Raw genomic sequence first — 27,596 nt, forward strand, 5'->3', positions numbered from 1 at the left:
ACTTTTGCTTTTCATGCTTTTGGAACTGCAAATTAGCCAAGAGCTACGAAAGTTGTTTAATAAATCGTTCTCTCTTTCTCTCTCAGAGGAAAATACTACAGAAGTGAAAAAGTTTGCATACTTATGTAGTTCTGAATTTTGAGAGAATATTATTTTTTCTTAAAACAAAACAGATATCTAAAGAAATCTTCAATATTTTGAATAGCTGCTTATTGAAAACTGATAGTTTTCTTTTTTGTTGTGTATGTTGCTTAAGGTTGTCTAAGTAGTTGCAAGAAGATATCTTTACAGACATCTTTCTCCTCTTTTTTCCGGCATCCAACTTTTCTGTAACTCTTCTCCTCATTTTTCTTTTAATGGCAATATATATTATGTTGTCTTTTGGTTCTAGTATTTGCAGGGTGTCAGGGTTCTGTAAAAGACAAATAGCCAAAACTTCCAGAAATTCATTTGGACAAAAATGTATTATCGTATTAACGTAATAATTGTATCGTATTATATCGTATCGTATTATATTGTATCGTATCGTATTATCGTATTATAATCGTATTAAACGTAAATTGGCATTAAAAATGAAAATCTTTCCAAGACTTTGGATGCACGGTGAATTTCTTTTTCTTAGCAATCTTTCTTTATTCAGTTTAGAGCTTTGAACAAAACTGTTTTGGAGAAGGAGCTTATGCAGTTGTGCTGGCCTTAGACGACTTAGCATACTGAAAAGTTTTGGTACTAGCTCACAGTATCTCTCATCCAGCCGATCGGCAGAATAACGCTCTCCAAAAGTGCTGTTGTTGTTTTTTTAGTTTTGTTCACATTTCGCTTACGGTTGTCATGGACTATGTGCTCTAAATATCTAAACGTTTTCTGTTGCTAGCTTTGCTACTATAGTACGGATACCCCCCCCCCTCCTTTTTTTATTGATGACCCTAAAGCTTCTTTCAGGTGTTTCGAATGAACTGTGCTACCTTTCAACATTTGCTTTTTCTTGTATTTCAAAAATCTGTCTAAACCTGGTTGCTACCCGTTATAATCTTTTTTTGCTTGTTTTTTTTTCTTTGCTTTTAGATTTTGCCTCTCTAGCTCCATAGTAAGTAATTCTAGTGATTTCCTAATGATCAGTTCACATTAAAAAACAAGCCTGCAGCTCCATAAGTCGCCTCCTAAGCGATATGTACGATTCCTGGGAATTCTTTTGGATTAAAACTTTTGTTTAAGTGGCATATTCAAGTAAAAAAAATCAAAATATCTTGTAGACTTGGAATCATCCGAATTTTTTTTTATCCCTATAATTGTTACTGTTTGTCTATTTGGATGTCTTCACTTTTTTATATTTGGCCAGTACCATATACAAGAGAAAGCGGCAGGAGCTCTGCAGTCGACTACACACATTCCTGTAGATCTCTTAAAGATGATGGATATTTATGTTGTTTCCCTGTATTCGTTGGCATGTCAATATTTCCCCTGAGATCAGCCATGTTGTTTTTCTGGACTACTTAAACTAGTAAGGGAATGAAATGCGTACACAGCTTGTGACTAGCATGATGTAATGATTCCAGCTACTTCCTCTGTATGGTCAGACTTCGGTTTGGCCTTGACTTTGGCGTGCTTGAAACTTTGTTCCCTCTGAAGTTCGGCAGTCATGAATACTTGGTTTCTTTAAGGGACATATGAAAAGTTTCATATTAAGGATAAATGCTAAATAATTTTTAGTTTTTCTAGGATTTTATCTATTTTTTGGGTGTTGTTTAGATAGCGTTGGATTCTTGATGACACTGACAAAGATTTAGCTTGTTTTTGATTGTCGGGTAAGGAAAGGATCACCGTATTCGTGGGAACCATCAGTGTGTTAACTTCACATTTCTTATCGGTTTAAATTTAAGCGTAGTTTCCTAAGGATATCCCCAGCTTTATAATTATTTAGTTTTTGTAGGTTTTTTCCCAAATAACTGGTCATTGAACCCTTTGGGGTATTGTCTTTGTTATTGCTCTTTTATTGAAAGAAATTGAACCTGAACTTGAATTTGTACGTTCCTAAAATTATGAGTGAGCTTGTTAGACACTGAATTTTTTATGCAGCAAATACTTAAGGGGGAGCTTGGGACCACCCCACTCAAATTATAGTTTTTTTCGAATGTCCGGACACTTCTTATTCAAATTACCAAACAAATCTTGTTTTAATTTTGGACCCTGAATAGAAAAAATCCTGTATGTGTGCGTGTCCTCATGCGTTATTATCATATATATATATATATATATATATATATATATATATATATATATATATATATATATATATATATATATATATACATATATATATATATATATATATATATATATATATATATATATATATATATATATATATATATATAAATATATATATATCTATATATATAAAAATAAGTTGTCTGTCTGTGGATGGATGGGTCAGGTGACGTCACCTGAAAAAACTGGATCAGGTGACGTCAAAACTGAAAAAACTAAAAAAGGCAAAAACTACAAAAAAACTAAAAACTAATAAAAAAAATAAAAAAGCTAAAAAACTAAAAAAACTAAAAAAAGGCAAAAACTACAAAAAAAACTAAAAACTAATAAAAAAGCTAAAAAACTAAAAAAACTAAAAAAAGGCAAAAACTACAAAAAAAACTAAAAACTAATAAAAAAAAATAAAAAAGCTAAAAAACTAAAAAAACTAAAAAAACTAAAAAAAAGATAAAAAACTAAAAAAACTAAAAACTAAAAAAAAAGGAAAAAACTGAAAAATAAGCTAAAATAAAGGTAAAAACCAATAAAAAACTAAAAAAAAAACTGAAAAAACTAAAAAAAGGCAAAAACTACAAAAAAAAACTAAAAACTAATAAAAAAAGTAAAAAAGCTAAAAAACTAAAAAAAACTAAAAAAACTAAAAAAAGGTAAAAAACTAAAAAAAATAAAAAATAAAAAAAAACTAAAAAAAAGGAAAAAACTGAAAAATAAGCTAAAATAAAGGTAAAAACCAATAAAAAACTAAAAAGAAAAAAAGGAAAAAACTAAAAAAAATTTTCATCTAAAAAACTAAAAAAAACTAAAAAAGGTAAAAACTAAAAGAACTAAAAAAGAAAAAAATAAATGACGAAACTCAAAGAGAAAGCGACCAGGACAAAAGGAATGTTCGATTAGCAATCAACAAAGCACCGGGACACAGGGAGTATAAATGACGACCAGGGCATAAGTAAAAAAAAAAAAACTATCTATATATATAAAAATAAGTTGTCTGTGGATCTGTGGATCGTGGATCAGGTGACGTCACCTGAAAAAACTGGATCAGGTGACGTCAAAACTGAAAAAACTAAAAAAAGGCAAAAACTACAAAAAAAACTAAAAACTAATAAAAAAAAATACACCGGGATACAAATGACGACCGGGACACAGGGAATATAAATGACGACCGGGACACAGGGACACAACTACAACGGGGACACCGGGGGAAACAGGGGGATGTAAATGACGACCGGGACACCGGGACAGGGAATGGTCGATTAGCAATCACCATCAACAAAGCTCAAGGGCAATCATTAGAATCATGAGGTATAGATCTGAATACAGATTGTTTTCCCATGGACCATTATATGTTGCATGTTCAAGAGTCGGTAAACCTGACAATCTATTTATATGCAAAGACAATGGGACAGCAAAGAATGTTGTATAAGTTTTACGTAGTTAAAACCATATATATATATATATATATATATATATATATATATATATATATATATATATATATATATATATATATATATATATATATATATATATATATATATATATATATCTATAGACAATGGGACAGCAAAGAATGTTGTATAAGTTTTACGTAGTTAAAACCATATATATATATATATATATATATATATATATATATATATATATATATATATATATATATATATATATATATATATATATATATATATATATATCTATATTCACAGGTGGGACATAGGGACACAACTACAATGGCGCGTAACTATTATGGCGCGTAACGACTTACGCGCGCGGGGGGGCTTGGGGGGGGGCGCGAAGCGCCCCCACCAACTAGGTGTTGGGGTGGCGTATATATATATATATACTATAGCTAGTATATATATAAATATTTATATATATATATATATATATATATATATATATATATATATATATATATATATATATATATATATATATATATATATATATATATATATATATATATATATATATATATATATATATATATATATATATATATATATATATATATATATATATATATATTTATATATATATATATATATATATATATATATATATATATATATATATATATATATATATATATAAATATTTATATATATATATATTTATATATATATATATATATATATATTATATATATATATATATATACATATATATATATATATATATATATATATATATATATATATATATATATATATATATATATATATATATATATATATATATATATAAATATTTATATATATATATATATATATATAAATATATATATATATATATATATATATATATATATATATATATATATATATATATATATATATATATATAAATCATACTTTTTTGCCTAGTTATTGGGTTAATGCCATGTAATATTCAGTTTTTATCACCTACGGGAGAACTGCGGAATGAGAGGTTTTTCCAGAGAACACGCTTGATCATTCTGTTTCTTTCTTTTTAATTGTATGATGGGGGAAGCATAGCTGCCTTTCTTCATTACCGTCAAAAGAACAACGATTTGTAAACTCTTAACATAGATGGCGTTCTTGTCACAGCATTAAACTCTCAGCCACATACAGTGTAATCCAACTGCAGAGCTCTCTAGATTTTAGTAAGAATTGTTTCTGGTCTCTGAAGTAGATAAAAATGGGTTTCACATGAAATACGATAAGTTCATATCATAAGTAGAGACAACTTCTTATTTAAGAGTTTTCGACTTGAAAGATTCTTCGTTGTAGTTATAGTGGGGTTATAGCGTTTAATTTTTTCTTGTAATATAGATAATTTTCTTCTTTTGCTTATTCTTTTATTTTAAATTCACCTTTTTTATAAATAAGGAAAAATTATGTAGTCAATCTTCTTAGTATTAAAAAAAGAAATGTTCACATGAAATTTCCAGGTAAAACCATTCTCTAAACCTTGTAGGAAGCAAGAAAAATCTAAATAATAGCACAGAGGAGAAGATATTTAGTGGTCAATAATACCATAGAATAAAGTATGCCTCAATTTAATTGTTTACACTTTAAGGATGTATATTTGTCAACCAAGCATCTTGTCTTCGGAAATTACGTCAGAGCAGGTAGCCTAGTACAGTTATTTTAACTTTCGGATATGATTAAATTAGTTGTATCATCTTAAACGAAAATTATTTTTTATCAAATTTTACACCTGTCAAAACAATCGTTTTTGAGTCAAAAGGTATTTGACTAGTATTCTTTGAAAACAACTGGGGCTTTATTAGTCGTTTAATTCAAATAATAATTAAAAATAAAAGAAAGTAATCAGAACAAAAAAGAATAAATAATAGCTAGTAAAATTTAAGAAAAATCATGGTGAAGAAACAGTCTTCCCAACCTCTTCTGAAGAAGAAGAAATTTATTTTTTAATTACTTTTTTGTGCAATTGATTTATTATCAAAATATGGTATTGCTTAATTCTCAAAGACAATTTTTTTTCAAGTGACAAGTTACCAAAGAAAATTTTTCTGTGTAAATAAGAAAACTAAAGAAAGAGTAAAGAAAGGCAAATATAATAACAATGAAATAATAAAAACAGGGACATTGTTATAGGATAATAAGACAGAAGAGGAAATAAATCAGCAAGAAGCAAGAAACCATTACCATCCAGCATAAGAAAAGATACCAGAATAAAAAGAAACTGCAATTTGGCCTGGATCCGTAGACGTACCTTCAAAAGGGTTGTAGAATTTTGTGAGGCCATCTATAAATAAGAGAGGAAAAATTTAAATTATTATCAAGCTTTAAAAAGTACAATATATACATTTTGCAATGCAGCTAATTTTCAAAACCACAAAAAAGAAAATAAAACAGAAATTACAGTAAAAACATTTGTAAACTGTTTTACTATTAAGTAATGTTATTTGAGTTTTCACAATGCTTTATATTGAACCTTCATCCCATTTGAAGTGCGGAAGAGAAGTGACTAAAGAAAATATCTTTGGTTTTCATTTCTTTTGAGGGGTATTAAATGAGCTACAATATATCTTGAAAATAAGAAAGGGTAAGAAAACAAAGAAAAATACAAATCATCTTGTATTATGAATAAATCATGGATTTCCCAAATTTTGATAATGATATCGAGGAATGTACATTGTTAGGGGGGAGGTTGGAAGTTTTCCCCGCAAGAATTTCTTTTACTCCCTTCCCACCTGCTTTTATGCCCCTATTTTGTTTTACCATCCTGGCCCATTTCAAGTATTAACGATTTGTCTGATTGATTTTGTGACTCTGATTAGACCTTTTATTAGCTATAAATCTTATAATCTGTGAAACAAAAATTGCCTACTACTCAGTTTGTCTTATTACTTCCCTTAATTGGATTTTTGCCAGTTCTAGTCAATTTAGACTGTATATTGAAAAACAAGTTGGCTCCCTGCAAGAATTCTTCTCAGTGTTTACCAATAATGAAAATAGGTCAAGCAGATAAACAAAGTTTTACAGTTTAGGCTTTCAAATTGATATAATGCAAAGCTTTGCTCTCCCTTATGGCAAAAATAAGCCGTTTCAAAATCACTGAACGTCGAGGATCTTCGAGTGTTTATTGGTCCAAGCTGAGTGGTCTCCTCCCATCGGTATTTTATATGCAAATGTGAACCAATGGGTTGACCATACGTGTTCAAACTTCATGAAAAATAGGCTCAAAATATGGTTTGGCCTGGTTCCACGAGCTTTTCCTCTCTATTCTTTGATAAAAATCAGCTAGATACATTTGATGTAGCACCAATTTTGGTAACACCCCCTAAGAAATCGCCCAGAAATTTTAGCTAGGGTTCAGCCTCGAAGAGTTAAAGAAACAATTAGAAGTTGTCGGTGCTAAGCACCTTACAAGCCCAACGTTTTCATGAAAAACTCAATATCAATGAAGAACCCGGTAAAATGAAGACATTTTACTCACGTAGATTGAACTAACAACTGAATTCCCTTCTAGATTCAATGCTATACTTGGCGCCCTAAATCAAATCTCTTGGAAGACCAATGGAATTTTAATAAGCAACAAGGCAAACTTCAACCTTTTGAACAGTAAGATCATAGCATTTCCAAAGAAATTAGAATTTATTCTAATTAATTTGAAAGTTATAACAAGCTAAACTTACCACAAAATAGCTGATAGATTCCTGCTACTATTATAATCAGAAGAGCTCCAAGCTTTGAGAACATGAAAACGTCTTGTAATTTTGTTGTCAATTTTACATCATAACAATTCAGGAAGGTAAGAAAACCTATAACATAAAGTTCGGAGCTGTTTATTCTCAAAATAAATACGTACAAAAATTCGTTAACCAAAAAAGGAAAGTTAATATTTTATATCCCATAAGACAGCTGATACTAAAAAGCTTATAGGATCTGGAATCATGTGTCAGGTACGGGTTTTTCAACGTAAGCAGAAGGCCCTAGATTATGAACCATATGATCTGACTGTTTTACTTTTTTCATGGCTCAAAAGTTAAGAATTTCTTGTATCATATCTATGGTGCTCCGTATTCACAGAAAAATAATCATAAAAATACTCAGGGCATATATGTTTCATGCTTTTGAACATAAAAATTGACGCCAGGTAGTCACGAATCTCACCAACATTTAAAACATTATACCGGGAAAAGCTAGCAATAGTTTTGGATTCAACTTTCTCTTTATGTCCGTAATCAATCGAATGCTTTTATTTTGCGAAAACTGGATCCTTGCATAATTAGAAAAAAATTGCTGGCTCAATGAACACAACCATAATCTACATAAGGATGAACAAGGGAAAAATAAAAATTTTTAAAATCTTTTAATGGAAATATTTTTTTACTCGTCTTTTTAAAAAATTGATAATTTTTTAGCATTTATATCCCTTCCAAATGCTGGACCATTCTCAAATAATTTCTTGAGCACATATCTAACAGAGATTATATCTTTAAAAAAAGTTCCGGAAACAAACTGAAATTTAACTTACAAATAGCAGCAGCTGCGATGAGTCTAACAGCAGTATCAGGTACATCACATGATGGAAACAAGGGCTTGATTACATAATTGGCAAATGTGAGCCCCATGATAGCATTTGTTGTGGGCCTGGGAATATATAAAGTATGGGTGACATAGAACTAGGTAAGCTCCTAAATTAGCTTTAGTTAAGAGTAATTTAGATATTCCCTGGGAATTACTTTAATTTTCAATTAAATTTTATAGTTTAAAACAGAACTTTGGATTGTTCTCTTTTTCATTTGTAGTTTTTCTGACCTCTTTTTCGGCTTCTTCTGATATTTGACTCAGAACTAGATATTTTCTGAACTTAATTGATATTATGAATATTTTATATGTTAGGAGGGATGATCCTTCCATTATTCCCAAATTTTTCCGACAATAAATTGAGTTCTAAAAATTTTCCCCAAGAATCAGTGTTCGTAATTGAAGAAGTATTGATACGAAATGCAAATTGTTAATTTCCGTTATCATTAAACATTTGAGAGCATTCAGAGAATTAAATTTTTCTCTGAAAAATTCGGGGAGAAACTGAGGAACATTCAGTGGTGGTAGAAGCATTGCCTGGGGAAGACTTCGATTGGTACATAGAGTTCTATTGTTGCAAATTTATGTGTCTACCGTTTGTGATTTGTCAAGATTCAGATGTCCTGTCGAAAATTTTTTTAATGTACCCAGTCTGGCGACCTCTAAAAGACCAACAAAAGATGGCTTTCCTATTTTAAATAGATTTGCAACACTAAAAATTAATTTTAGAATATTAAAACTAATTATTTTTTTTTTTAATATAACTTACTGTCTGAAGAAAAACCGTCATGGTCATTTGTTTATTTGTATATTAAGGTATACTGAAAAAATCAAAATATTTAAAAATACTATCCATAATATCTTTTTTTTTCGTATTAAAATGTTTAACCTGTTTTAATATATTTTTGTTTCTATTGTAAATGGAAAGTCAGAGTTGTCTAAGAGAAAATTCCATGTATATCAGTTTTTACACGCTTCCTGAGCTCAAGATAAAGTATTTAGAAGATATTTCTTAGAAATTCTGCCATATTTTGGAGGACTGAATTTTAAATTTTGGAGAAGAATTTTGGAGGACAAATTTAAGGGGAATTTTTTGTCCTTGATTTATCTCTTATATATGTAATTTGCATTTAAATAAATAATTTAAGCTTATAATCTAACAAATTAACGTAAATTATGACAATTTAATTAAAATTGTGACAAATAAAATGGAAAAGCTTTTTCGTTTGGAATTTATTTCATCTAATACTTCAACTAGTAATTTGTTATGACAGTTTCCACAGAAGAAAATTTAGAAATTTTAATAATTCATTAACTCCTCAATTTCAATCGTTGATCAATTACTAGCATTATCTAATCACTATTTTGTGTTATTATCATTACGAGTAACGGTCGATTGACTCAAATGCTTTGCTCTGGTATTCTGAAGCAACTGAATGTGGTAATTCATAAATACAAAATTCATAAAGAATTCGTTCATTAGATGCTAATGGAGACAAAATTTATACCCGAAGTGTTCAGAAAAAAGAGACCCAACAATATTATTTAAAATCAAATAAAACAGCTTGAACCTTAATTCGTTGAGGTTTACTTGAGATAACAAGTCTTTTAATATATTAAATAAAAAAACAAGTTTTTTAACTGAAAGTAAGGAGAGATATGAAAACTAAAAACGAACAGAAATTATTCCGTATATGAAAGGGACTGTCCCCTCCTCAACGCCCTCCTCTTTACGCTAGAGTTTGACTCTTCCTCACAAGTATACTTTTCATAACAATAAAAAAGCTTGAGCTTGAAACCTCTAGGGCAGGGTTCTCTGATACGCTGAATGTGATGGTGTAATTTTCATTCAGATTCTATGACTTTTAGGGGGTGTTTTTTTCCTTTTTTGAAAATAAGACAAATTTTCTCGAGCTCGTCACTTTTGATCGGTAAGACTAAACTTGATTAAATCTATATGTTTAAAATCAGAATAAAAATGCGATTCTTTTTATGCACATATTGGTATCGAAATTATGTTTTTCAGAGTTTCGGTTGCTATTGAGCCGCATCGCTTCTTACTACAGTTTGTTACCAAAAACTGTTTGATTATTGTTCTTAGGACAACAGGCAACAGCAGTCAAGCCATACTCTAAAAGATTACTCTGATTCATAAGTGTTTCATATAGAATTATGAAAAATATAAGAAATATACAGTATAAAAGGAATATATGAGAAAATATAATAAATATAGATATACACTGATTCTAGGCCTTCATTGATTGCAAATATTGAAACTCTTTAGGAGGGTGGCTCTCCTTATTGTTTTGCTCTTTTTATTTAAATTTTCTCTTTGCAATGGAATGATGTAGAACTTCTGCATCATTTGTTGACATGAAGTTGTCTCAGCTCGAAGTTTGTCATAGGGGTCTTTTCCCGAGACATCTTTAGGCAATATTACTTGCTTGTAAGTAGCATGGAGAACTTCTTTGGAAATTAATTTAAAGCGTATTTCTTGTGTAAGCTATGCGAACATGAAAAAGCTAAAGGCTGAGAAGTTAGATTTTTCTCAAAACATCTACTAATGTTACAATTACGTTATTATATAGTGTTAGCAGTAATGTATATTATATTATAATAAAAATATCTGCTATATATAATGAACAAATAGTAGTATTACATAGTATAAATATTAATAATGATAATACTATTTAGAAATAGCTTCTAAAGTGCGCTAAAAAAAAACAACAAAAAACCTGAAACTGCACATTAGCCAAGGTAATCAAAGGAAATCGCAAAAGATTAAATCATTTTTTTACAGCTATTAAACAAACAAAAAACAACAGACAGTTGGTGTATTGTACGAGAAACAGACAATCCAAATAAATTGGGCCGATTTTCAAAAAATCCTCTTATTGGATCCGCTCTGTTCTTTCATGATTAAATAAAAAGAAAGTTTTTTTTTAACTGAAAGTAAGGAGTGACATTAAAACTTAAAACGAATAGAAATTAGTGAGATAGTGAGAAAACTTGAGCGCTTTTTACTCTTCTTGTCCTGTGCCTTCTTAATTTTTCCTTTTTCCATCCATGTGTATTGTACTGCAGTAACGTTAGTCTTGGTACTGTTTCATTTATTGTCCAGTCTCTACGAGTTCATTAAATAAAAAAAAACAAGTTTTTTTAATGGAAAATAAGGAGCGACATTGAAATTTAAAACGAAGAGAAATTACTTCGTATATGAAAGGGGCTGCTCTTTCTCTTACTCTTACCTCTTTCTCTTAACTCTACTTTTCAAAACAGAAAAAGCTTTGGCGTAGAGAGCGGGGCGTTGATGAGGAAGCAGCCCCTGTTATATACGAAGTAATTTCTGTTCGTTTTAAGTTTTAATGTCGCTCCTTACTTTCCATTAAAAAAACTTGTTTTTTTTATTTAATTTCTGAACATTTTTGAATCAATGCATGTTTTGATTTTGGCTTTCCGCAGATGAATAATTAAAACGAAATTTGTATATTTATTTTTTTTTTGGCTAAATGGCTTTCTCATAGTTTTGATCGAATGATTTTGAGAAAAAAGGAGCGGTGGAGGATGCCTAGTTGCCCTCCGATTTGTTGGTTACTTAAAAGGGCAACTAGAACTTTTAATTTTTTACGAATGTTTTTATTAGTAGAAGATATACGTAACTTGCAAATTAGCTTACGTAACGAACTTCTGTATTCTAATGTTTTTATTACGTATATGAGGGGGTTCACCCCCTCGTCAGTACCTCGCTCTTTACACTAAAGCTTAAATTTTTTCCCAATTTCTTAAGAATGACCCCTGAATCACAAAAGCCGTAGAATAAATAGTTGCAATTACTAAAAATACCTTAGTGTAAAGAGCGAGGTATTAGGAGGAGGTGAGCCCATCATATGCGTAATAATTTTTGTTCGTTTTAAGTTTTAATTCTGCTCCTTACTTTCAGTTGAAAAACTTTTTCGTATTTATTTTTTCATTGTTTTTTTAAATAATGGTAAAAAATCCTGCGCTCCAATCGTGAAAATTTTCTTCCTCCATGACAAATTACTCCGAGGAAAGCTCCCCCAACATATTCTCCTCTTCTCAACCCCTCCCTCAACCAACAAAATCCCCCTGAAAACGTCTGTACACTTCCAAATAACCATTACTATATGTAAGCACTGGCCAAAGTTTGTAACTTGTAGCCCCTCCCATGGGGACTGTGGGGAAGTAAGTCTTCCCCAAAGACATAGTTATAAAGTTTTTTGACTTCACTGAATAAAATGGCTATCTCAGAATTTTGATCCGGTGACTTTGGAAAAATAATTAGCGTGGGAAGAGGCCTAGGTGCCCTCCAATTTTTTGGGTCACTTAAAAAGGGCACTAGAACTTATCATTTCCATTAGAATGAGGCCTCTTGCAAGATTCTAGGACCACCGGGTCGATACGATCACCCCTGGGAAAAAAAAACAACAAAAAAACAAACAAACAAATAAACACGCATCCGTGATCTGCCAAAAAATACAAATTTCCACATTTTTGTAGATAGGAACTTGAAACATCCACAGTATGGTTCTCTGATGCGCTGAACCTGATGGTGCGATTTTTGTTAAAATTCTATGACTTTTAAGGGGTTGTTTTCCCCTACTTTCTAAAATGAGACAAATTTTCTCAGGCTTGTAACTTTTGATGGGTAAGACTAAACTTGATGAAATTTATATATGTAAAATCAGCATTAAAATACAATTTTCGTAGCTAATGGTATCAAAGTTGCGTTTTTTAGAGTTTTGGTTACTATTGAGCCGGGTCGCTCCTAACTACAGTTCGTTACCACGAATTGTTTGATTGTTTTTCCATTGTATGTTTCGCCACGCCCTTTGACAAGTTTTTATATCTTGGGGTGTCCGTCAGTGTCGTAATTTTGTCAAAATCCTGGGGGGAGGGGGAATTCGGGGCCAATTTTCCCAAATCAAGTGCAAATGAAAGCAAGAACTAAAAAATACACCAAGTAATACATAAAGGTAAAGATTTACTAAATAAAACTGACCCGTTCCTCTGGATGCTTGAATCATACATGCTTATCTTAGTTTTCCCAAGATTTTGAAGAAACTAAATTTCAGCTGGGGTGGACCAGGGTCTGGGGGACTAAGATCTGGCTGAGGTAATTGCCCCCTGCCCATAGCAAAGTGCGCCCCTGGTAACCGTTAAACTATAGTTGTTATTTGTTTTTTGAAATAAATTTTTCTCTCTCTGTCATGAGCTTAGAATTACGGAACAGGATGTATATTAAACATTATCCTCAAAAAGTAATCATATAATTATGATTACTTATTACCTTTTAAGGTTTTTTTTTTCAAGTCTTAGAGTTACATGCAAGTAAGTCTTGAAATATTAAAAATTATCAGTAGCAACCCTGTTATGAGCCTCAGTTTTAATTTTGCAACGGCTTTAATTAAAAATGAAAGAAAATACCTACACGAAAATCAGGTTTGCATCCCATAAATAGAGAAAAGCTGGCAAGGGTCCAAGAGCTTCTTTAATATAGGCATAATCACCCCCAGACTTGGGTATGGAGGTACCTAGTTCAGCATAACACAGAGCACCAATCGTAGATAGAAAACCACAGAGTATCCACACCACAATTGAGAAACCAACAGATCCTGCTTCCTTAAGCACTCCTTTGGGTGAAATAAATATTCCTAGAAGGATTCTTAGTTCTAGAACTGTCGAATTGCGAAAAAAGAGCACAAATATTGTTTGTACAAAATATAGCAGTATTATCGACATAGCCCCGCATGGTATTATTTTTATTGTTTGTAGTGTAGGATGGGTAATAAAGCATTATCTGAATACTCCAGGTTTGTTCCTAGATATGGAGTTACAAAGCTATTTTAGATCTATTTTAAAAAATCCCTTTTGGACTAAATTCTATCTATGTAAAATCTATTAATAAAGCTCCAATGCAGCTAATAGAATTCCAGCAATAAAAAACTATTTGCATAGTTTTCCATCTTTAGAGGCTGGACTACCTGGTGGTTATGTATTCCTCCCTAAATATAGATTTTTATCCAAGTTCAGCTCTAAAGTTGCGTACGGTATTGATGTAACAAGTATAATTATTTCTCGATACTTGAATTGTTTATTGTTAATCCAGAAATTCGAATGAACGCATCAGTATTAATCTATGGTCTATTCCACTGACAATTAGATTCTTTAAGCAGGCTTCGAAAGCATGAGCGGAGCAAGAAGTTTTAAAATGGGTTTATAAAGCTAAATCGTAAAATTTTAAACTGTGGCAGAGTAAAAGCTATAAACCCACAATCCCAAACCTCAACTATCCACCAAACTCATAATCCAAAACAAATATCCTTCTTTCCAGAAGGGTTATTGAATTCTCAATATAGAGTACAAACTCACAATAGTAATTGTTGTTGTTGGATCAACATTTTCATGACTAAGACTGTCAGTGGAATGCCATATTTTACAACACAGACTATGAATTTCATTTTTCAGTGTTCAAGGCCTCTATGTTTGTCAGTTGAATTCCAATTGTCAGCAGTGTTGCCAATTGGACACATTTTATGTTAAAAGGACACATTTCCGTGTGGCGGGACACAATTACATAAAAAGGTAAAAAAGTGACACATTTTGAGATTTGATACATGAAAGGGCTAAAAAGGGACATATTTTTTTTTTAATTTGTTACACAAAATGAAAAATTTCTCAGGTGGATATGCATTTTGTTAAAAAAAACGTCACTTTTCAACAAAGTAGTTTTTTATCATCCAGGTTTTGCCAGAGATGTCGTAAGTTAAGTATTTTCTCCGAAGTAAGAGTTTTACAAGTTTATACGAGTTTCGTGCTTCCACACCAATGCAGGCTCCCATGATGACAATGAAGTTAAAAAAGCTGACCACAAAAATAATAAACCGTTTTCCTCACATAACTTTATCGACTTTATTGCAGTCGGAAAAAAGTTTTCAAGAAAACTCTTTCAAGAAAGTTCGCAAAGTTCAGCCAATAGCAGAAAACTTGTGAAAAAAAAATCCAATAAACCAGAAACAATTAAGCGTCTGTGTCTACACATATAAATAGTGCATAATTGTTTAAATATTTTTTTTTGATGAAAGAATATGGGTAACCTTACTTAATAAATGGGGAATATACCTAAGAAGATGGTTTTCTCAGCTCTACGTCTGGTTAATTCAGTTCTTTGCTGCGAAATATAGCTGTCAAGTCAAAAAGTTGAAATTCCTGTTTAACCGGAAAAAACTTTATGGTTCGCAATTTCATAAAAAAACTTTATTAACTTGATGATGCCATGGGAGCCCCACAGAAGTCATTTTGTATGAATATTTAATATGAAGGTTTCTATTTCATTATGTTTGATACTAACTGGCCGCTTTGAATGAGGTTTAATTCGTCCTTTGGTGAATTAAATAAAAAAAACAAGTTTTTTTAACTGAAAGTAAGGAGCGACATTAAAACTTAAAACGCACAGAAATTTATTCGTATATGAAAGAGGCTGCTTCCTCATCAACGCCCCGCTCTTTACGCTAAAGTTTTTTACTGTTTTAAAAAGAAGAATTGAGAGAAAGAGTCAAACTTTAGCGTAAAGAGCGGGGCGTTGATGAGGAAGCAGCCTCTTTCATATACGAAGTAATTTCTGTGCGTTTTAAGTTTTAATGTCGCTCCTTACTTTCAGTTAAAAAAACTTGTTTTTTTTATTTAATTTCTGAATGTTTTTGAATCAATGCATGTTTTGATTTTGGCTCTCCGCAGAGGAATAATCAAAACGAAATTTGTCTATTTTTTTTTGGCTTAATGGCTTTCTCATAATTTTGATCGAATGATTTTGAGGAAAAAAGAGCGGGGGACGAAACCTAGTTGCCCTCCGATTTTTCGGTTAATTAAAAAGGCAACTAGAACTTTTAATTTTTTACGAATCTTTTTATTGGTAAAAGATTTACGTAACTTATAAATTAGCTTACGTAAAGAACTTTTGTATTCTCATGTTTTTATTACATATATGAGGGGATTCACCCCATCGTCAGTACCTCGCTCTTTACACTAAAGCTTAAATTTTATCCCAATTCATTAAGAATGACCCCTGAATCACAAAAGCCGTAGAATAAGTAGTTGAAATTACTGAAAACACTTTAGCGTAAAGAGCGAGGTATTAGAAGGAGGTGAGCCCCTCATATGGGTAATAATTTCTGTTTGTTTTAAGTTTTATTGCTGTTCCTTACTTCCAGCTGAAAAAGCTTTCTCACTTTTATTTTTTAATTTTTTTTTTAATTAATGCTAGTAACCTATATCCTGCTCTCCCTTCATGGAAATTTTCTTCTCCCATTACAAATTCTCGATGGAAAGTTCCCCCAGCATATCCCCCTCTTCTCAACCCCTCCCCCCAACCAAAAAAATCCTCCTGAAAACGCCTGTATACTTCCCAATAACCATTACTATATGTAAGCACAGGTCGAAGTTTGTAACTTGTTGCCCCTCCCACAGGGACTGTGGGGGAGTAAGTCGTCCCCAAAGACATAGTTATAAGGTTTTTCGACTACGCTGAATAAAATGGCTATCTCAGAATTTTGATCCGTTGACTTTAGGAAAATAATTAGCGTGGGAGGGGGCCTAGGTGCCCTCCAATTTTTTTGGTCACTTAAAAAGGGCACTAGAACTTTTCATTTCCGTTAGAATGAGCCCTCTTGCAACATTCTAGGACAACTGGGTCGATACGATCACCCCTGGGAAAAAGAAAAAAGAAAAAACAAAAAAACAAAAAAACAAATAAACACGATAGATAGGAGCTCAAAACTTCTACAGTAGGGTTCTCTGATACGCTGAATGTGATGGTGTGATTTTCGTTAAGATTCTATGACTTTTAGGGGGCATTTCCCCCTATTTTCTAAAATAATACAAATTTTCTCAGGCTCGTAACTTTTGATGGGTAAGACTAAACTTGATGAAACTTATATATTTAAAACCAGCATTAAAATGCGATTCTTTTGATGTAGCTATTGGTATCAAAATTCCATTTTTTAGAGTTTTGGTTACTATTGAGCCGGGTCGCTCCCGACTACAGTTCGTTACCACGAACTGTTTGATAATACACCTGATAAAAATATAACCTCTTGTGTTTCATACTTCAAGATGGACACATTTTAACTAAAAACGACACATTTCTGGATACTCAGGGGCCATATTCGTTGACCAAAAAGATGACAATTCTGTTTCTCAGTGGAAAAGACCTCTAGCCATCTGAGTAAGAAACGATCAAACAGTTCGTGGTAACGAACTGTAGTAAGGAGCGACCCGGCTCAATAGTAACCAAAACTCTAAAAAATGGAATTTTGATACCAATACCTACATCAAAAGAATCGCATTTTAATGTTGATTTTAAATATATAAGTTTCATCAAGTTTAGTCTTACCAATCAAAAGTTACGAGCCTGAGAAAATTTGTGTTATTTTAGAAAATAGGGGGAAACGCCCCCTAGAAGTCATAGAATCTTAACGAAAATCACACCATCAGATTCAGCGTATCAGAGAACCCTACCGTAGAATTTTCAAGCTCCTATCTACAAAAATGTGGAATTTTGTATTTTTTGCCAGAAGGCAGATCACGGATGCGTGTTTATTTGTTTTTTTGTTTTTTTTTCCCAGGGGTGATCGTATCGACCCAGCTGTCCTAGAATGTTGCAAGAGGGATCATTCTAACGGAAATGAAAAGTTCTAGTGCCCTTTTTAAGTGACCAAAAAAATTGGAGGGCACTTAGGCCCCCTCCCACGCTAATTATTTTACCAAAGTCAACGGATCAAAATTCTGAGATAGCCATTTTATTCAGCGTAGTCGAAAAACCTTATAACTATATCTTTGGGGACGACTTACTCCCCCACAGGCCCCATGGGAGGGGCAACAAGTTACAAACTTTGACCAATGCTTACATATAGTAATGGTTATTGGGAAGTGTACAGGCGTTTTCAGGAGGATTGTTTTGGTTGGGGAGGGGTTGAGAAGAGGGGGATATGATGGGGGAACTTTCCATCGATAATTTGTCATGGGGGAAGAAAATTTCCATGAAGGGAGCGCAGGATTTACTAGCATTATTTAAAAACACAATGAAAAAATAAATATGAAAAAGTTCTTTCAGCTGGAAGTAAGGAACAGCATTAAAACTTAAAACAAACAGAAATTATTACCCATTTGAGGGGCTCACCTCCTCCTAATACCTCGCTCTTTACGTTAAAGTATTTTTAGTGATTTCAACTATTTATTCTACGGCTTTTGTGATTCTGGGGTCATTCTTAATGAATTGGGACAAAATTTAAGCTTTAATGTAAAGAGCGAGGATCTGACAAGGGGGCGAACCCCCTCATATATGTAATAAAAATATGAGAATACAAAAGTTCTTTAGGTAAGCTAATTTATATGTTACGTAAATCTTTTACTAATAAAAATATTCGTAAAAAATTAAAAGTTCTAGTTGCCTTTTTAATTGACCAAAAAATCGGAGGGCAACTAGGCTTCCTCCCCCGCTCTTTTTTTCTCAAAATCATTTGATCAAAATTATGAGAAAGCCGTTTAGCCAAAAAAAAATGCATATTTCGTTTTAATTATTCCTCTGCGGAGAGCCAAAATCAAAACATGCATTGATTCAAAAACGTTCAGAAATTAAATAAAAAAAACAAGTTTTTTTAACTGAAAGTAAGGAGCGACATTAAAACTTAAAACGAACAGATATTACTTCGTATATGAAAGAGGCTGCTTCCTCATCAACACCCCGCTCTTTACGCTAAAGTTTTTTACTGTTTTAAAAAGAAGAATTGAGAGACAGAGTCAAACTTGTTTTTTTTTTTATTTAATTACAGCAAAGAAAGCAAACTTGGTGTGATAACTGGAACCCTTCAGACAAGTGGCAGGATCAACAAGGGAGGGAAATGTTCTTGGGAGTGCGAGTTCTTGCAATTTTTTGGAAAATTCCATAGCCAAAAGCCTACTGATTAATATAGCCCAAATCGTAGAACTGAGCCATAGAATATTTTTCAAAAAAATAACAGTTGTTCCAATAAAAAGAGCACTATTAAAACTTTGTTTTAATTTTAATCTCTTCTATGCAGTGATGCTGCTTGTGTATATTGCATGACCAAAACCAGGGTAAACAAGGGTATGCAAGCGCTACTAGCACAAATACTTCCACCTATCCGGTTGTAGGTTACAAATAACAATAAATAAAAAAAAAACTAATTTTTTTAGCTGAAAGTAAGGAGCGACATTAAAACTTAAAACGAACAGAAATTACTCCGTATATAAATGGGTTGTCCCCTCCGCAATCCCTCGCTCTTTACGCTAAAGCTTTTAATTGTTTTAAAAAGTAGAATTGTGGCAAAAAGTCAAACTTTAGCGTAAAGAGCGAGGGATTGCGGAGGGGACAACCCATTTCTTATACGGAGTAATTTCTGTTCCTTTTAAGTTTTAATGTCGCTCCTTACTTTCAGCTAAAAAAATTAGTTTTTTTTTATTTAATTTCTGAACGTTTTTGAATTAATGCATGTTTGATTTTGGCTCTCCGCACATAAATTATTAAAATGAAATTTGCATATTAATTCCTTTTTTGGCTAAATGGCTTTCTCTTAGTTTTGATCAGACGATTTTGAGAAATAAGGGGTGAGGAAGGAGGCCTAGTTGCCCTGTAATTTTTCGGTTACTTAAGAAGGCAACTAGAATTTTTAATTTTAACGAACATTTTTATTAGTAAAAAATATGCGTAACTTAAGAATTAACTTACGTAACAAACTTTCATAAACTTATATTTTTATTATGTATACGAGGGGGTTTGTACCCTCCTTAATACCTCGCTCTTTACACTAAATCGTAAGTTCTGTCCCAATTCTTTAAGAATGACCCCTGAATCAGAAAGGCCGTAGAATAAATAGTTGAAATAACTAAAAATACTTTAGCATAAAGAGCAAGGTATTTATCACCTCCTAAATACCTCGCTCTTTATGCTAAAGTATTTTTAGAACCACTCATATGCGTAATAATCTCTGTTCGTTTTAAGTTTCAATGCTACTTCTTCCTTTCATTTGAAAAAACGTTGTCATGTTTATTTTTCATTGTTTTCTTATAGTAATGCTAGAGAATCCTGCGCCCTTTTCATTGAATTTTTCTTCCCCCATGACAGATTCCTCCAAGGAAAGATCCTCCAACATAGCCCCCTCTCCTCAGCCCCACCCCCAAACAAAATAAAATCCCCCTGAAAACGTCTGTTCACTTCCCAATAACCATTACTATATGTAAACACTGATCAAAGTTTGTAACTTGCAGCCCCTCCCCCAGGGATTGTGGGGGAGTAAGTCATCCCCAAAGACATAGTTATTATGGTTTTCGACTATGCTGAACAAAATGGCTATCTCAAAATTTTGATCCGTTGACTTAGGGAAAAAAATGAGCGTGGGAGGGGGTCTAGATGCCCTCCATTTTTTTGGTCACTTAAAAAGGGCACTAGAACTTTTCATTTCCGTTAGAATGAGCCCTCTTGCGACATTCTAGGACCACTTGGTCGATACGATGACCCCTGGGGAAAAAAAACAAAAAAACAAACAAATAAACACGCACCCGTGATTTGTCTTCTGGCAAAAAATACAAAATTCCACATTTTTGTAGATAGGAGCTTGAAACTTCTACAGTAGGGTTCTCTGATACGCTGAATCTGATGGTGTCATTTTCGTTAAGATCCTACGACTTTTAGGGGGGTGTTTCCCCCTATTTTCCTAAATAAGGCAAATTTTCTCAGGCTCGTAACTTTTTATGGGTAAGACTAAACTTGATGAAACTTATATATTTAAAATCAGTATTAAAATGCAATTCTTTCGATGTAGCTATTGATATCAAAATTCAATTTTTTAGAGTTTTGGTTACTATTGAGCCGGGTCGCTCCTTACTACAATTCGTTACCACGAACTGTTTGAAAAGAAAGCTCACATTTATCCTTTTAATGTTGCAATGCAAAGATTTAATGACTGTTGCTGTGTATTGTCGAAGAATCTCATATACTAAATTTCACATTTTAGTTAAACAACTACACATTTTTGGATGCTCAAGGGACACATTTAGCAACCCTAGTGGAAAAGGCCTCCAGTCATCTGAGTAAGTACCAATTACGACAGCACTCTTGGCGCGATAGCTGGAGCACTCCAGCTGAGTGGCGGGAACAACAAAGGACGTATTGATTAGCGCGAGTTCTTGCAATTTTCTGGAAAATTTCATAGTCAAAAGTCTACCGATAAATATTGACATTCAAATCACTCAAATATTCCAAATTGTAGACCTGAGCCATACTGCTTCTTTAAAAAAAATAGTTTTCCAATAGAATATGTAAAATTAAAACTTTAGCAAAAAAGAATATTTATCATTGACCTTGTTATGGTGCAATGCAAAGACTTAATGGCTGTTGTTGTGTTTTCTTGAAGAATCTCACGCACTAAATTTCAACAGGGTCACGATGGTGCCGAAAGTGTAACACAATGGCGCAGTATGCACGATGTCGATTAAAAAAAAACACTCTATTTTACTCTCAGAATACATCTGAAACTCCCTGTAGAAAAACGTGTAACTAATTTTTTCTAAACAGAAATGCAAAGGAGTGAAAACCCTCTGGAACTTTTGCTAAGCTTAACATAAGAATCTCACGTACTAAATTTCAATAAGACCGCAATTGTGCCGAAACCGTGACACAATGGCGCAGTACACACGGTTTCGAAGAGAAAAACACTCTATTTTACTCTAAAAATACATCTGAAACCTCCTGTAGAAAAATGTGTTCTATACAGAAATGAAAAGGAGTGAGAGCCATCTGGAACTTTTGCTAAGCTTAACATAAGAATAGTTCTAAACAAAAATGCAAAGGAGTGAAAACCCTCTGGAACCTTTGCTAATCTTAATATTAGTAATCTTACTATAGATACTTTAATTTAAACTTCAGTTTAAAATATTATAACACATAAATTTTACAGGTCAGCACAAAGAGTGACGGTTTGACAATATTCCCCTCATATATAGGATAATCTATGTTTTTATTTACCTTTTAATAATGCTATTTGCTTTCACATGTTTTTTTTTTTTTACAAACCTACAACCAGTCAGGTATCAAAAGGTTTATTCTTTCAAACATCTGGTTGGAGAGGTAGGCTATGTAAGTTTAAAAAAAGTACATTATCATTATTACATGCATGCACCAATATATCCATTTATTTCATTAATACCACACAGGCTAATTTAAGACGCATTCTATTTGAGACAGTTTTCAGTTTCGGCTACTGTTTCCAGTCTTGTTTCGCATAATTCCGTTTTATTTGAGCCTTCGTTTTGTTTCGTTTTGGTACTGCTTTTGACAAATATAACACTTGAAAAGAGCTAGGCAGCTTACTGCTTACTTGAGTGCTACTAGCTTTTTTAGGTTAGGTTAGGTCAAAAATTGCTTAAATTTGAATTTGCAATAGAAGCGATTATTATATTCGTAACGAGCATAAAAAAAGGCATCGAGTTGTATATTCGCTTTATTGGTAAGTCAATAACATGAACTGTCATACATTTACCCATCTGGGAATGTTACTAACATACCCATCTGGGAATGTTGAAAGTGAAGTCTGGCTTTTTTTTAGGATTCAAAAAGACACAAAGTACTTTAATTTGCTAGAGCCAAGGGAATACATTATAGTAGGCACTGAAAAACAGTACCGTACGTTTATATGTAAAAACATATCCACCAGGTAAATATTTTCTGACGCCATTTTTATGAAACAAGGGGTGAAACTACCTGGACGAAGAAGTTTCGATTTTCGGGATCTAGTTATGGAAAACAGCAAGGTCCCTTACGGGATATCGCAAATAAAACGGTTTTGATCTTACTAAATACGTAAAAAGAATGCTGTTAAGCATTTTTAGTTCACTATTTCTATGAAGACGTGGTACGGTAAGACCATGATCAGGTATCAAATTGTTTCTTTTTTCAAACGTTATGCTATAGAGGTATGGAAAGTTAAAAAAAAATATGTTATTATTATTGTATGAATACGCCGATATATTTCTTTATTTTATGAATACCACACGGGCCAATTTATTAGCCGTTGGACCTAAACTGTTTCTACGGAGATGAGGTGCATTAATACCATAATGCCAGGACGTCTGAAACATCACTGGCCGACTCGGCCATTTTTTCAGGGGGCGGGGAAGGAAGTTGGAGGATTTTATTAGGAGGAAGGGTGGAGAAAGTTAGACTTTTGCTTAGAGAAAGAACTAATTACTAATTTTTAGAGAAACACAAGGAAAATAACACTTCAAACTTGTCAGTCATTAAGCTGCTATTATGAACGTCAAAAGGCAGTGTGAAAGGCAATAGGGTCTTTGTCGCTATTTAAGCTACTATTGGGAACCAGTACTGGTAACATAACTATGAAACTCATCCACAAGGCAATTTTCGGGACCTGGGAACGGAAAGGAAACTCCCACTGTGGCGAACATATTATTGGTATCCTAATATCATCTGTATATTATCAGCCTGTGTTGTATTATAACAACAAATCACAATTACAAGAAAGAAATATGGTTTTTCTTGGGTCTTCTTAGGTATAAGAAGATTTCTTTGGTGAAATGACAATTATCACCCTAAAACAAATTCTTAGGCCTAATTCCATTACATTATATAAGATTATCGGTACTTCTTAATTATTTAGAATGCACCTAAGAAGTGAAATTACATTAATCTTAATGATATATAACAAAATATGATGAAAATATAATACTTTTTCATCAAAATTATGGGAACTACAGCAGGAAACCATGGAAAGAAGGCCACCAGAAGGCATTACATTAAATTCATAACTTAACCCCTTACCATCTCTAAAAATTAAATATTTAATTAAAGTGTACCTACATCATAGTTTTTATCATTAAAAATAAGCAAATCATAACCGATTGCAGAGAGGCAGACCGGTTTTTGCCAGATTTTACAGAGCAAAATTCTTAAGTGGGTTTCGTATAATTAACAAGTACCAGATTTTCTTCTAACCTAATATAACATTATGGCATTAAAATGTTAATTTTAGCAGTCTTTCTTCTGTCATTTGATTTGGATCAAAACAAGATCGTCATTGTTATAAAGTTATTGCTGTTTTATCCTTTGACCCCTTAGTTATAGTGTAAATATGGTACAAATATGGTTTAGGAACGCTAAAAAGAGTTCCTAAAATGAAATGCCCATATTTATTCAGACCAGTCATGCCCATTAATTCCCCTATGCTTATATGCCCCTTTAACAAAGGCGTTGAGAGGGCGGCAAATGGTAGACTGGTGTATTCGTCCGACCCATGCAAGCTTCTTGTAAATTCATTTAATATTCTTTCACACGAACATAATATGATAAATTGTAAGTACAAATTAGAATATGAGGTCAACTACTTTGAAATAAGGGGTTTATTTAGAAAAGAGGCTCTCCTTCTAAGATCCAAAAATGTACAAGCTCAGTGTGAGGACATGATAACTGTTTTAGACGATACAAGAAGACGATACAAGATGTATCGTCTAAATGTTTTAGACGATACAAGATAACTGTTTTAGACGGTATGATACAAGAAACGTTTTTTCCCTCTTGTCCTTCCACTGAAAAAATTACAGTTAATTTTTTTTTCTACAGAGATTTAAGTAAATAGCACTGGTAAACAAGTCAATATGAGCCCCATCCCTTTTGAGATCCCCTGCTGAATTATCAGATTTTATTGCAAATAACTTAAATGTAATGATATAAAAATACGATGAATATAAATTTTCTGAACATAATAAAGAGGGAACTTTGTCCGTATAGCATTTTATTCAAAGTAGCACCCACTCTCAACTGTCACCAGATTTTAAGAGTAGCTAGAGTCCCCTTTAGTTAGGATGCCCTTTACTTTGGTCTTCTAATAAAAGATCTGAATAATTTTATTCCGGTACATTTTTAGTAGAAACAGCTAATGAATCAGCCAAGGTAGAGCCAACTGGTGGTTTAACCAGATTTTAAGAGTAGCTAGAGTCCCCTTTAGCTAGGATACCCTTTACTTTAGCCTTCTAATAAAAGATCTGAGTAATTTTATTCCGGTACATTTTTTTAGTAGAAACAGCTAATAAATCAGCCAAGGTAGAGCCAACTGGTGGTTTAACATAATTACTCAAAGTTGAAAAATGGCTTTAGGTTTATAAAGGTTGATCGGAGACCATACTTCATTTGTCACACAAAGCTGCTGAATAGCAGTAAGGCTTCAAAGTATATGCTCTGTGGCAGTGCTTCAACTATGTCGGGGTTTTTTTTTGACATTGTCAGATTTTTGGCCTTCTTGTCAGACAAAAAAAATAGTGTCAGACGTCAGAAGTTTGTCGAATTTTTAGTAAAATACGGATATTTGTCGGAATTTTAATTGTTCTAGATTTTCTTTTTTTATTGGAGAAGGATTTTCAAACTAGCGAAATGGGTGGACCGTTCTCTTAGTGATGAAAAAAAAGAAAAAAACATATCAATAGTTTAAGAATGATGAAATTTCTGAAAATTTATTGCAATTTTGTTCTGCAATAAGACCTCTCTGATATGGTTGAACATTGTGATTGGAAAACGAAAACCATTTTCAACCTTATTTGTGATATTCTTCAAGATAAAAATATACCTACAGATAACTGGGTTGGACTCCGTGCGGACACAGTTTGGGTGTGAAAACTCGGTTGTGGCCAATATCATTTCCATCTATGATATGTGTCAAGTGCAGCGGTCATTCAACTCATTTAGTTGTTTATTATGGTTGCAAATAAATTGCCAAAGCAATTGGAAGATATGTGTCGCAAGTAAATAATCACTTCTGCATGATTGCCAATTGAAGCTTTGAATTCAAATAACACCAGAAGTTTACAGACACCCCAGTACTGAATGTGTTTTTCCCAAGTCAGACAAGTTGGCTGTCTCTTCAGATAGGCAATGATTGACTATTTCATAATTAGAATGCGCTTAGTCGCTAGTTTTAGGAAGTAGCATTTGAGGATTCCACTCAAACGACTGACAAAGCAACGCAAATCCTAAAAAATCCACTGCTTTAGATTTAACTCGAGTTCCAGCTTTATAAACTGAAGCTGTTTGCGGATTTTAACCGTCTTTTCAAATGTGAAAAACCTCTGTTTCACGAAATAAAATTAGAGGTAGAAATACTTCTAAAAAATTTGACCATGAATTTGATGGAGACTAGCCACATTAGATCAACCTCGGCGTTGAATTTAGGCCATGAAAAAGCAAGTGAATACCTTCTAGCTGAATATGTGTGCTTCGAGATGGCAGCTCACGAGTCTCTTCAAACCTTGCAGTAAAATCCGAGTACAAAAGCAGATGAACGTGAAGTGAAAGTCATCTATGAATGTGCTCGGTAGTTATATGCAAAGGCGGTGAACCGAATCAAGCAGCGATTCTCGTTTGAGGACGAACTGTTTATGTTGTGTAAGATCTTTGACCCTGCTAAAGCTCTGGTAACTTCAAAAGATTCTACAAAGATATAATGCACCGTCGTGGGATGAAAGAAAGATAGTAGAGGAATGGCAGAATTTACTCCTTTTTGATCTTCCAAATGTGACAGATGTCTGTGATTTTTGACGTCACTTGGCTTCTATAGAAGCATCAAATAGTAATCAGAGGTTCTCTAACATAATAAGCACTTTCCCTTACCTCCTGAACTTGCCATTTTCGAACGTTGTTGCAGAGCGGTTCTTTTAAACCTTGAAAGATGATAAAACAGAGTATAGAAAACTCGCTCAAAAGTGTTACTTTTGCCTCAATTATGCAGGCCAAGTTTGGCATGAAAAGAAAAGACAGGTGTCCCAAGATTTAGAGGTCGATGCCCCCTCTTAAGACTACTCAAAGCTGTAAAAGCAATCGCGACGGCTAAGTAGTGCATTCAGTGGAGTTAAAAAAATCCATCTAAAAAAAACTATGTTTTCTATTTGAGGAAAAAAAGGATTTTATCTGAATTTTTTTAAATGGCACCCAGTTGAAGCCTGCACCCCAGCCATACACCCGGATGAGGTGAAAAAGAATAAAAGTGAGCGTGAATATGGTGCCAATTTAATTTTTTCTTGGAAAGGTAGATATACATGTTACCATTGAGGACAGAGAGCGTTAAAGCTTGTCTTGTGACAAGAAAAACATTATTATGCAACAAAATATTGTCAGATTTTCCGGTTGGAATCAGAAATTTGCTGGATTTTAGACCAGTGTTGTGTTGGAAAAAAATGTTGGACTTTCTGTTGTCGGGTGTTTCTTAA

General features: G+C 32.8%; 1 protein-coding gene across 5 annotated transcripts in view; it reads right to left on the bottom strand.

Annotated features, from left to right (window-relative positions):
* Positions 1-27,596, bottom strand: part of LOC136031505 (large neutral amino acids transporter small subunit 2-like) — a 132,745-nt gene that overhangs the window by 95,470 nt on the left and 9,679 nt on the right. For all 5 annotated transcript variants that reach the window (XM_065711171.1, XM_065711168.1, XM_065711173.1 and 2 more), the window contains exons 3-6: positions 13,741-13,963; positions 8,239-8,354; positions 7,397-7,522; positions 5,904-6,003 (exon numbers count right to left, since the gene is read on the bottom strand). In XM_065711171.1, the coding sequence (XP_065567243.1) occupies positions 5,904-6,003; positions 7,397-7,522; positions 8,239-8,354; positions 13,741-13,963 (565 nt within the window). The remainder of the gene's footprint in view (positions 1-5,903; positions 6,004-7,396; positions 7,523-8,238; positions 8,355-13,740; positions 13,964-27,596) is intronic.

The sequence above is a fragment of the Artemia franciscana genome, chromosome 9, assembly GCF_032884065.1.
Source record: "Artemia franciscana chromosome 9, ASM3288406v1, whole genome shotgun sequence".
Lineage (NCBI taxonomy): Eukaryota > Metazoa > Arthropoda > Branchiopoda > Anostraca > Artemiidae > Artemia > Artemia franciscana.